The sequence below is a fragment of the Rhineura floridana genome, chromosome 7 (assembly GCF_030035675.1).
Source record: "Rhineura floridana isolate rRhiFlo1 chromosome 7, rRhiFlo1.hap2, whole genome shotgun sequence".
Taxonomy (NCBI): domain Eukaryota; kingdom Metazoa; phylum Chordata; class Lepidosauria; order Squamata; family Rhineuridae; genus Rhineura; species Rhineura floridana.
Window position 1 is genome coordinate 36,889,975 of NC_084486.1, and position 12,979 is coordinate 36,902,953.

At 45.1% G+C, this 12,979-nt stretch overlaps 1 protein-coding gene across 2 annotated transcripts in view; it reads right to left on the minus strand.

Moving 5' to 3' along the window:
• UNC5B (unc-5 netrin receptor B) overlaps positions 1-12,979 on the minus strand; it is a 208,579-nt gene that overhangs the window by 17,810 nt on the left and 177,790 nt on the right. For both annotated transcript variants that reach the window (XM_061635254.1, XM_061635253.1), the window contains 4 exons: positions 11,044-11,433; positions 9,800-9,887; positions 7,091-7,259; positions 4,556-4,789 (listed from right to left, as the gene is read on the minus strand). In XM_061635254.1, coding sequence (XP_061491238.1) covers positions 4,556-4,789; positions 7,091-7,259; positions 9,800-9,887; positions 11,044-11,433 — 881 coding nt within the window. The remainder of the gene's footprint in view (positions 1-4,555; positions 4,790-7,090; positions 7,260-9,799; positions 9,888-11,043; positions 11,434-12,979) is intronic.

Sequence of the window (12,979 nt, forward strand, 5' to 3'; positions counted from 1 at the left end):
CAGAACATAGGGAGTCAGGCGCTCCTTAAGATACTTCGGGCCCAAGTTGTTTAGGGTTATTATCTAAGTTGTTACCTACCCTGACTGGTTATTCCTAGGCTTACTATCTGTGTCCATTTTACCAGACAGGGAACCTGAGATCTTCTGCACGCAAAGCATGCTCTCTGCAAACAAGCTATGGGCCCTTCCTATATGTAGCACCCCAACTGGGGCTTTATAAACTTATTTTTGCTTCCTGCTTCAAACCTTAAACAGGGGCGGGGTTGTGATGCACCACAGTAAGCGGCTAGTTGGATGCATTCAGAGTGATGGGTCACTTGTTCAGTCTTGGCCTACATACTCTCTGAATAGTCTAGATCAGTGGTTCCCAACCTTTATGAGTACAGGATCCCGTTTGTAATCTCAAAATTTTTTGCAACCTCCTTCATGCTAATTGTTGCAATTTTAGTCTCTGTTAACTGAAAAAAATACATAATGAAGCATTAAATAATGTCATTTTTTATTCATCACAAAAGCAAATATGACAATGATGATGTATTTATTACCTGCCCTTCATCAGAGGGTCCCAGGGCAGGTTACAGCAATATAAACAACTTTTAACAAAATTTAAAGGAAATGAAAGGAAGGAGATAAAAGTAAACCACCCAGAGTGGTGACCAGAGCCTGGTTGATGCCAGGGCATTTGGACTCTGGTTTTAAATGTTCCACCTTATACAATGATGCCTCCTCTTCAGCACTCAGTGCAGGAAGCCCCATATGACAATACTAATAATATGTCTAACAGACAGAATGTCAACAGGTGAAGCTTTCCCCCTAATTGTATTTCCATACTAGAAAAGACTTAATTTAATTTGTTTAATTTCTGCCTGCTACACAGCTGTTAAAGGCACAAGAGCCCTGCTCTCCTCCAATGCCAACCCTAAACCATGCAAACAACTCAAGTTAAGAGTAAAAACAACAAAATTTGGGCAACTTAACATATTTTAAAATATTTAAAAATATAATGAACATATATAACTGCATGAAAACATTATCAAAGCTTTAATTGGGATTCCTGCATTGAGCAGGGGGTTGGACTCGATGGCCTTATAGGCCCCTTCCAACTCTACTATTCTATGAAAGCCTTGATAAACAGCAACAAAAATACACTGGGCACATGCAATTCATCATTTTAAAAACTTAATTTACCCATTTTTTGCTTACTTACTGCCTTGGGTCAGCCACTAACTCTCAGTCTAACCTACCTCATATGGCTGTTGCTCCACTGAATTTTACAGGACTTACTTCTGAGTAGACCTGGTTAGGATTGCAGCTTAGGTCGTATTATAGACTTTCTTTTTTTACTTCCTTTAACCAGTAAAGCCCCAGGCCCCCTTCCCAAAAGGAGTATAGCTTCAAAGCTTCAACAGAATCTTAGTCTGGTCTGATTACTGCAATTTGATTTACCCGGGAGTAAACCCCATTAAATATGAAAATACTTACTTCTGAGTAGACATGTACAGATTGTACTATAAGTTAACTATACAGTGGATTTTTTATGAGTGCCCAGGTGTGTATTTGTGGGGGGATGCTCCAGAACTCTGTCCTGTTGCTTTTCTGTCCCGTTACTTTTTTGGCACGCAGACCGTTCCCGGGGTCCCTCTGTTTCTGTAGCTAGAGCAAATCAGCTCGATTAATCTTCCCTCACTGTTGCTGACAAAAGAGAGGGGAAGAGATGCTGAAGCTTAAATGAGCCCAGCTGGCCCCTTCTCTCTGATGCGCTTGCTCGAGTGCTACTCAGCTCTCTGTGTGGTGGGAACTGACTGTGCTGGCCAGACGGAAGGAAGGGGAGGTGGAAGTGGCTGCATGCACATGCAGCGTAGGCTTGCACGTTGGTGGTGCACCGACCAGTTATTAATTAATTTTTAAAAATTAATGAATAGCTTTCCTCTTGGCTCTTTGCGACCCCCTGGGATGACTTTGTGACCCCCAGGTTGGGAACCACTGGTCTAGATTGTTTGTTTGATTAAATGACAGTCACCATCTTGTATGCTTCTCTTTAACTGGATGGTGTGAATTAGCTTGTGTGGCTGTGTATAGGAAGGGTAAGGTGGAAGTCTTGTTTATTTATTTATTTGATATACTGCCCTTCCTTCCAGACAATTGCATAAAGTGTGCTTTATTAATTCACTTTATTAAGTCACCAAGGCCGGCAGAAGAGGCGCTTGGGATTGCAGGATAAGGCTACGATTCTGTGTGCGCTTCTGACAGTCAAAGCCATTGGAGACGTTTGAGACTTTTACTCGACTTCCTGGAATTTATTCTTCTCTCTGCCATGAATACAATCATATACCCTTTTTCGTGGTTTTTTGTGTGGTAGGTTTTCTTTGCGGCTTTGATTAATGCGAGAGTTGCTCATAAGTGGATTCATCCATAGACGCCCCGATCTTTACCACATTTGCTCTCCTCTCTCGCAAGTATGTCCTGCTGCAGTCACACTTACTTCCGAGTTAAGACCTGTCTGTGCAACCCAGGATCCTTAAATTCATTGGCTTCAAATTACTTTTATTATTACTATTATTAATGAATGATGTTATTTGTTATTTTTTGTAAATTGTACTGTTTTACTGATGTATTTCTATATTTGTGTTTTTCTTGTAAGCCGCATTTCGGGCTTTTCGGCCATAAGGCGGAGTATAAATAAACAACAACAACAACAACAATAGTTATCTTGCCCTAAACAAGCATGCTGGCATGGCAGACCTTCCGCTCTTTTTTAAACCATGATTTAGTGCAGGGGGGGAACCAGTGCAACCCCCCTGATGTTGTTGGACTACAGCTCCCATCAGCCCCTCCCCACCATCATGGTCAACGTTCAAGGATGATGGGAGCGGCAGTTCACTGTGTGTTGCCTTTGGATTATGGAGACGGCTTCTGCTTGCATTAAGTTTCTGGAGCGCTACCACATCACATTGTGGGAGAAAAGCCTCCCACTAGTATAGAAGGCAGGTATTATGGGTAGTTCAGGAAAAGCAGTCGAGCACAGAGGCCTCATTCATGACATTTGACCTTAGCTTCACTGACGGAAGAGGAAGCCAGAACCATCTTTCCCTTTCTGAGGCCTTTTTTCTTTCTCTCCACATCCCTTTTGACATATGCTTGCAGTACAGACATTTTATGCCACAGTAGTCTCCAACTTGAGGGTAGCAACGCACAGCTGGGTCAACCACCCAACCTAAGCTTGGGATGCTGACATTTTTAAGGTCAGGTAATATGTGCAGAGTAAACAAAGCAACGTGTTTGCTTGTATCCAAGCTGGTGACAATTAGGAGAAAAACAAGAGCGAGAGCGAGCAAGCGCATTTGCCATAGCAGCAACTGTGAACAAAAGCCCTTGCATTGTATCTTCAAAACAGGGCATGGAAGAGATTCTTTGAGACACCCTTCCTTTCTCTCCTGGGAGCTCCACTGAAAATAACGAGGCTGGTCTCTGAGGAATGGGTTGAAGGAACTTATTACTGGAACCAAACTCTGGGTCATTTTTCAAGGCGTTGCATCAGGCATTTTTGCTCCCCAGAGTGACTCCTTTCCAAGCCACGTCACATGCTCCCTTTGATTCCCAGCATGGCCGCTTTGGACAGGACCAGCTTGAAGTGACCACAAACGGGGCAGTTGGATAAGAAACACTGGGCAGTCAGCCGCCATGTGCAAAGTTTTTACTAACCTTCCCAAGGTATCAGTGGCGGCTGGCGGCTTCATGTCAGTGGGGCAGTGGAGTCCGCTCCAGGTTTTAATCTGAACTTTCATGGAGCTGTCCAAGGTGCACCTTGAAAACTTGGACTAAACCCAGAGCGGATTCCACTGCCACATTGACTTGGAGGTATGGTCCCAGACATAGTCCCAGAACAGAAAATGGAGAGGCTGGCACTTCTGTTAGCTGAAGATTTGTTCCTAGACACTTAAAGAGATGCAGATTTCACAAAGATAGCCATATTAGGTCTGGTTCCTCATGCCCTACTGATGGCTTGAATGTGAGAAGGTTACTATAGTACTAAAGGAAAGAACTTTTACACCACCTCAGATACGACACTTCTCAGTGGAGACAGCAGATATGGCATCTCACGCTTACTTTGCACTGGCAAAGACCTTGCCTTTGCTAAGACAAAGCCTATTAAAACATGGTACTGAACACATCACTGCCTCTTGTCTGACCCACAGTAGCCAAGTGGGTGAGATAGCAAGTTAAGACGGATATTTTTTTAAGTACATGGTAAAGTCTCAGTTAAAGTGAAGCATCTGATCAATTTTCCTTAGGGTTTTAGAATGAGTGAATCAACATTCAGTGTCAGGAAGGAAAACTGCTGGGGGACTGTACTCCATAGTCACAGTAAGAAAATCTACATTCTTGCTGAATTCTAAATTACCCTCCAAATAACTATTGGGACCAAGAAGAATGGAATACAAAGTTTTCCCATCAGAAAAGCTTATCTGTCTGACGAATGGTTTAATTAAGTAGATAGAAAGGAGAAAAAGTGAACAGCAAAGAGACTCAGGAGGGACAAACTGAACAATGTTACCTTCAGGGCATCTGGGGTGTCCTCCAGGCAGTATACTTTGACATTGTATTCCAGTGAAGTACAGAGGGTGGGGGCAAAGATGGCGAGTTGAAGCCTCTTGATGGCCGACCTAGAGTAGGACTCCCCCACGAGGACATATGTCCCAAGCTGGTCCAGCAGAATATGGCAGCACTTCGGTTCCAACTGGCAGTAGCAGGGAGTGTTTAAAGTCTCTTCATCCAGAGTTACAACTTCCTGAAGGAGAAGAAGGGGGCAAGGAGAGCAGAAACATGAAAAGTTCCTTCCTGGTGCCTAGTTCCAAACTGGAGTCACTCCCTCACTCAGTCAAATTTTTATTGTTTGTAGCTGATGGCTGTTACAACAGATCCTGCTTGCGGGTTTCCCATGGGCAGCTGATTGGCCACTGTGAGAACAGGATGCTGGATGAAATGGGCCATTGGCCTGATCTAGCAGGCTCTTCTTATGTTCTTACAATGTAATTCACACACAAAGAACAAGGAAATCAAAGACTAAGTTTGCATATATGTCATACATTTAAAGGAACCCACTGAATCCTGGGAACTGTAGTTTACCACTCACAGAGCCACATTTCCCAGCACCCTGAACAAACTACAGTTCCCAGGATGTTTATTTTTAGGGGTGGGTGGGCTTTAAATGTATGGTGTGCACGCAGCCTGAGTTTAGCAAAATTTATAGAAGTGCAAGTTCTTAACATTTGAAATTGCAAAGGTCCCCAAATCATTTAGATTAAAAAAACACAACAACCAGGGCAGTCAACACTGTTTTGGGTCAAACATGAAATCAATATTTAATAGATTAGTCTCTCCATTTATTACATCAGGAGTGAGGGCACTCTACTTTAAAAAATATATATACTTGTCATAGGTTTTCTGTGACAAGAAAACCTAGTGCAACTTGCATAAATTTCTCATAGTTTGCATACTGCAGCTTTTAACATTATTTTGCATACTGTATGCTGCACGTTTAAAGAGTATTTTGCCCAATTTATTCAGCTCTTGTCACTCATGATAAAATGTGAAAACTGTGATTCCAGCCAGTTGAATTCTATGGCCAGTGTCATATTCTAAACCAAAGCTTTTGTGTAGAACTGCAGCATACACACAACTCTGATTTACAAGACTTCCAGGAGGGTAGCAGTGGAATACCTGTAAGGTTCCATCTGCCTTACATAAATTTGGTCTGGCAGTGTCACTGCTGGCATATATTCACATATTATTGGCTCTTTAAATCCTGCTATTCCTGGCTTTCATTTTGGATATAGCTCTATTTCTGTGTGTGCATAGATATACATATACAGATAAGAGTTTTGAAAGCAACAAACAAAACTTCACTCAAGCTTGCTCTGGATCCCTATAAGGATTCTGTTAATCACCTAAAAATATATATGAACGTAATTGTGATTAACAAAACAGAGGGTTTTATTGTATTAATAAAAATAATTCCATCCTCAAAGCTCTATAACTGCCACCTTGGTAACAGCATTTTTATCATCATCATCATCACCGTTATTTTTATCCTGCTCTTTTTCCAAGCACTGGAACTCAAGGTGGCTTCCAAATATAAAAATACATATAATTACAAGCAAACAAAAAATCTACATTAAAATACAATTAAAATATGTGCAATAATAAAACCATTTAAATATACAATTGGAGTAATTCTATTGTGAGCATTTGTATGTTAGCAGTTGATGAAGGCGGAAGCTGAAAAGTTTTGTTAATATAATAAAAACCTGTTTTGTTAATCACAATTACGTTCATACATATACATATCCTGGGGGCTTCCACCCCTGTGCGCTTTGTGCACCAACCCCAACACCTAACCTGCCAAACTCTCCCTCCCTTTAGACTTGGCCAAGCTTCCCTGTTCCCCCCCCACAGGTCACCAAGCCTCCTCATCCCCCCTTTAGACCTTCTCCTGTGAGGCAGAGGAGCTGTGGCAAGCTGCAAAAGTACAGCTGCCCCGGCCTGTCCTGACTGTTCCACTGTGGCTCACCTGGCTGCTGCCACCTCAGTCCCTCACCTGCCATCCATCATGGCCCCACAGCATTACCCCCACCACCTCGCTCATTTGCCCCCCTGCTGCCTCACTCACGCTCCACCGGCACGTCGCTGCTCACCCCAGTCACCTGCCCCCCACTTCCCAGTTCCTCCCAGTTCTGCCTAAGAAAAATATTGGTATAAGAAGACAAACTTTCTAGGTCTCATGATACTACTCATATGCCTTTGAAAAGGGGTTCTTTCCCATATACTTTTGAGGGGACAGTTCATGATTGTGAGCAATGAGGGTTCGCAGCTTGATAAGAGATTATTATCAAGAAACAAGAAAAAATTAGAAACATCTATTTACCTTTAAATGCTTTATAATTGATAATCATACAATTTTAAATAACTGACCTGACCCACAGATTGCATGCTGAGCAACATACATGTCTTCACCAGTGAAACGACAGCCTCTGATGAGATTTCATTCCCATACTGTTACAACCCTGCTCCTCCATCTAATTCATCTTACCTCCCAGTTTCCTTGATGGGACTGGGTTTTCAGTTGCAACATCCAGTCTGGGGAACTGACGTCTGCGCAATGTGGGACAGTTAGGATGACGGGGCGGCATAAGAGCAGCCCGGTGGGTCCGCAGGTCACCATAGGGCTCAGCACTGTCTGTGTGCCTTCTGAAGGCAAGCTAGAGAGGGCAAATACAAGAAAGTTGTCTCTGGTGACACAAAGACTGGAAGAAGGCAAAGAACTGGAACATGATGCCCATTATCTGGGCCTTGGAGAAAACAGAACTCCCCCTACTCTTGGTCACAAACTAGGGGTTGTATTCAACTCAGTCCTATTCAGAGTAGACTCAATGAGTCAATGAATGAACCCAAGTTAGTCATGTCTATTATTTATTTATTTATTGTACTTATATACCGCCCCATAGCTGAAGCTCTCTGGGTGGTTTACAGTAACTAAAAACATTAAAACAAATATTCAAATTTAAAAACACACCTTTTAAAAACAATTTAAAACACAATTTAAAAATTTAAAATATTTAGAACACATGCTAAAATGCCTGGGAGAAGAGGAAAGTTTTGACCTGGTGCTGAAAAGATAACAGTATTGGCGCCAGGCACACTTCGTCACAAACACCATTCCATGATTTGGAGGCCACCACTGAGAAGGCCCTCTCCCTTGTTGCCAGACTCCCAGCTTCCCTCGGAGTAGGCACCCGGAGGGGGGTTTTTGATCTTGAACATAGTGTACGGGTGGGTTCATATCGAGAGAGGTGTTCCATCAGGTATTGTGGTCCCAAGTCGTGTAAGGCCTTATAGGTCAAAACCAGCACCTTGAATCGAGCTCGGAAACATACAGGCAGCCAATGCCAGCGGGCCAGAATTGGTTTTATATGTTCGGACTGTCTGGTCCCTGTTACCAATCTGGCCGCTGCATTTTGCACAAGCTTCAGTTTCCGAACAGTCTTCAAAGGCAGCCCCTTATTAACCTCAATGGGTCTACACTGAGTAGGACTAGCACTGGATACCACCCTAGCTTTCACTGAGGGCCATACTGAGGTGGCATACAGTGGTGGAGAGGGTTAGTGCCTCTCCTGTATCTCTGCCCCCCCCCCCCGCAAGTGCCTGCAGGCAAGTCCAGTTTCCATAGACAATTCCTCATGCCTTCTTTGCCCCTAGGGATGGGGGTAGGCATCATTTCTTAAAGGCCTGGACTGACCCTAAGTTTAAACTTCGATAATTGTTAGCTAAAGGGGGTGTAGGGAGGACTTGAACAATTGTACCTGGTTTTGAATCTAACCCGACAAGAGCAAGCTTTGCTAAATAAACCCCTGAATGGAAATAAAGCCCTGAAAACAGCCTAAATAAAGATTGACTGAATTTTTCAGTCAGTCAGAATTATCCATCTGCCACAATCTCCCTTCTCTTTGACTTCAGCAGGGTTTTAAGCAACTTAGCTGTATCCAGGACTGCTGCACTGATAGGAGTAAAGAAGAGGTAGTAATGCCAAGGTGTGTGCAGGCAGAGATCCAAAGACCCATGCAACTAGTTGTATGCCCAAAGCGGCTTTGGGTTCAATCCTGACTTACAGCACAATCCTAACCATGTCTACTCAGAAGTAAGTCCTATTGAATTCAGCTGAAGTTAGTTGTATTTCACTGTCTTTGAAATCAATGGGACTTCAAGTTAGCCATGACTAACATAACACGCTGATTTCAACTGGAGCTCAATGCAACTAACTTTATTTGGATCCAGCTCTGTGAGCTTGTGTTTCTTGAACAAAACACAGTATTGAAATTGACAGGGATTTCAAAAGCAATTGTGATATGCCATGCTTGGGCTGCGGGAGGGATTACACTGGGCAGGCCCAAACCTATGATTGTGCCTGAAGTAGCTCTCCTGGATACTGGCCACTGTAATGCAGGACAGAATGAAAAGCACTAGGGCTGCGCTCCATATTCAGCCGAGGCCCAAGATCAAGCGGGCCTCTTCAGAGGCATTTGAGCCTTGGCTAAATCAGGCTAAGATAGCCCTGTATCACTACAGGTCGGGTATGGTGGCCCACAGTGATCTGGGGCTATTGGGGGAGGGGGGAGGGCAGGAAGAACAGGCAGGCATGGGCCGGAAGGAGAAGGTCAGGCAGGAAAGGGGCTTCTTTGTGGGAGAAGTAGGTGCCTGCCTTTTCCACCAAATCCCTCCTCCTGCCTGCGAGACCTCCCCAAGCCTCACACACCAAATCCTCTTTGCAAGCGGCTTCCCTGCATGCACCCCACAGTAGGGAATCCTCTTGCTGATCAGCTTATACGTGGGAAATTCACCCTGCGTGTTGGTCGCCACTCATTCATGGATGGCTTCCCTGCACGAACAGAAGCTGCTTGTGGAGCAGCAGCGACCGGCAACGTTCAGATGGAACTGTCCTGCTTACCAGCCGGCAAGCACAATGGTCCCATCCTGTGCTGGTTGCAACTGCCTGCTCTCAGTCGGGGCGGGGAGAAGGCGACACAGCGTCTTCTTCCTCCCCCCAGCCATATTTTAATTGTTAAAAACCCCTTCGCCCCGCCCCTGAATAACTTTGGGGATGGATGCAGGGTGGGGTGGGTGGTCCCATCTTCAGGACAAGGTGGATTGGCCCTCCTTGGGGCCCACAGACAGGGGCCACAAGGCGGATAGGGAAGGCTGGGCACAGCCCAGAAGAACACGGCATGTTATCTGCTTGACTTACAGCATGTTTTCTGCTTTGTTGATCATCAGATACATTTCATAGAACTTCCCCTGAGGAATTGCCCCATGTGGCACCAACAGACTCACCCCTAAAAAGAAGGAGGGAGGGAACGAATGAATAAACAGTTTTTAGAGCACTGATCCTTCAATATTACAAACAGATAAAACCCTCAACAGAATACTACATCTTCCCATCTCTCCGATTCTTCCCCCGGAATCAGTATTCAGTAGCTGAATGTGCCTTATTACATTAGGCCACAGGTGCTGAGCCCACAAGAAGCTGCAGTGGACCCATGGTGTGGCCAGCTGCTAAGTCTCAAAGCAAGCTCATAATCTGGCTTTTTGCCCTTTAACTTGAAAGAGATGCCTAACTATTCCAAACAGAGAAGAAAACATGACATCTCTTAGCACTGTCTTAGTATCCGTCAATATATTATATGACTTTTGATGCCCATGATGTACATCTGTCCAGACTGTGTCTGGGGAAGGTGCCCCTATCACCCACTCTGGTTTCATTTAGTACGAGAGATAAACCAAGAGGCTGCTTCTAGCAGTGTGTGTTATGTTTTACTTTCTCACTCTCTCTGCAGGAAAATCTGTGGAACAGAGAGAGTCAAGTCATCCCACAGGAGGGGATTTTTCCCTTGCAATAATTTAAAATAATTTAAATTTCTCAGCAATTGACCCTGGAAAAACATCTAAGTGAACAAGAAGCATCATCCTTGAATGAGTGTCTGAGATCAGCAATAGGCTGAATGAGAGGAAATAAACTGAAACTCAATATAGGCAAGATGGAGATGGTCATGGTACATGGACTGCTGAGGGAGGAACTGCATTACCCCAAGAGGAGCAGATTCACAGTTTTGTAGATACTGATGGATCTGGGCCTACATCTGGATTCCCAGGTGATGGCTATGTTTTTTACCAGCTTTAGCGAATATGAGCTGCACTCCTTTCAAAAGTGCTTGGCAAGAGTAAATGGAGAGTATCAGAGTGCTAGGCTCTAGGACAGAGGAATGTACCTTTAAGGCTCTCCTCGCACCAGTGAAGGGGAGCAGCCTGCAAGAGATTGTCACAATTAAGGAGACCTCACTGGAGCAAGATGTCTGCCCAGTGCTGTCCGAGGTTCTGCAACTCCAGCTTGACCCACTATGCTGACTTGGTCAAACTCCCCCAAAGCTCTTGCCCTATGGTCTGCTGGATGTAGTCAGGACAGTAGAAGGTTCCCTTCACGCTGACATTTACCTGTGCCAGGGACAGTGAGCCTTCCTCCCAGGCAGCCGAATGTCCCAGTAGCACTGTTCCCAGGCTCACGAGGCAGGGTCAAGAGTTGCTGGGAGCCCATGGTCTTGTTCCTTAGGTTCATGAAGTGATTGTCCCTGAGGTTCTCCCCTGGGAAGGTGCCCGAGGGCATGACTCCTAACAGGTCTGCCCCCTCATGCATCCCGGGTAAGGATGATGCTGTGGAGGAATTGTACACCTTGATCTTGAGGTTAGGGAGCGGGTCAAGCAATGGAGAGTTGGTCATAGGGATCTTGTCAGAGGAATCTTGCAAGGCATACATAGGGCCACGGTACACGCCTGCGTTGGCTGTTAGGTCGGGCTGCACTGAAGGGTGCAGCAGCTGGGGAGTGTCTGCAAAAGAGAGGACAACAAATGTATTGTATGTATTTTCCATAAAGGGAAATGTAGTCTAAAAACAGAGGATTATATCCGATAATCAGAGCCGCCCCTAGGCACCGGGAAGCGGGGCAGTTGCCCCGGGCCCCACGCTTTGGTGGGGGCTGCACTTGGCAATCTGCTCACCAGCCGGCTCCTCCCTCCCTCCCTGCTCGCCTTTGCCACGCCAGGCAGGGTGCAGAGCTCACTCGCTCTCTTTCTCTCCACCCAGGACGGGCTCGCTCGCCTGCCTGCCCGCCCGCCATGCCGAAGCCGCCACCGCCGCTCCTGCTGCGGTCAGTGAGTGGTAGCCGCCCTGGGGACAGCGAGCTGGGCCGGCAGTTCCAGGACTGGTGCCTGCGCACCTATGGTGACTCAGCCAAGACCAAGACGGTGACCCGGAGCAAATGTGGGGGTCCCCTAACTATGCTTTTGCCCCGGGCCCCGCATATGCTAAGGGAGGGCCTGCTGATAATGTCCGTCCACTGACAGAAGGCTCTTTGATCTACCAGAGGCTTCTGCTGATGGAAAAGGTGCAACCCCAAAATCTGAACAACAGGGTTGGGGGGGTCTTTGGAACAGCATGGTGCACATGAGTGCAGGAGAAAGGGAGAAATTGCAAATTTCACCCTCCTAACAGACATGCTTTTGGATCACCAAAGCCTCTGCTGGACTGAAGAGCTTCTCATCAGTGGAGGGACAAAGCTGGATACAATTCAGAGTGTGTGCTCTCGGAACTACAACTGTCAGCCTTTTACAATGATTTGACACAAAAGTTTCTGCACAGAGAATCAGAACTAAAAATATATTTTTTTTTGTTTAATTATTAGCTCTTCTGCATAACTTGTGCTAATTGTGTGAGCAGGGTGCTGATATAATACACGTGTCAGTGAACTTTATGTACTTCATAGGGCAAGCATACAACAGCAACTTTGGCCTTTCATGAAACATGCTAAAATTTCTCCTTTCCAACACACTAGCTGTCATACAGTAGGAACTGACAGCACAATCCTAGGCATGTCTACTCAGAAGTATGTCCCACTGAGTTCAGTGTGGTTTACTCCCAGGTAAGGGGGTACAGGATTGCAGCCTGGAGCATTTTCTCTATTTTCGCCTATCTGAGGAGATTCTAAACAAAGCTACTCATTTGTTGTATCAACAGTAAACATCTTCACTGGGTGAACAATTCTGCTGATTTTGTGTCTTGATAGTGCTGATTCTGTTTTTGGTTACTTCTTTTTGGAAAATTTCACTAAAACTATTTTTAAAAAGATAAATTAACACAAATGAAAAATGTTATCTCAAGAAGTTATTAATCCATGGGCCTTTTACCACCAGAAGTATCTTTATGGAACAGGAACTCTCTGACAGAAGGCCAACACAGAGAAAAACAAAAAGTACAATCCCCATTCAGGTGCTGTACTCGCTTGTGTAAGTAGAGTGCATAAGGAGAGTGAGGGACAAATGCACTAGCTCTGCTCCCATCAACCTCTATGAGCTGGAGGGTAGCCATCTGCAGCAG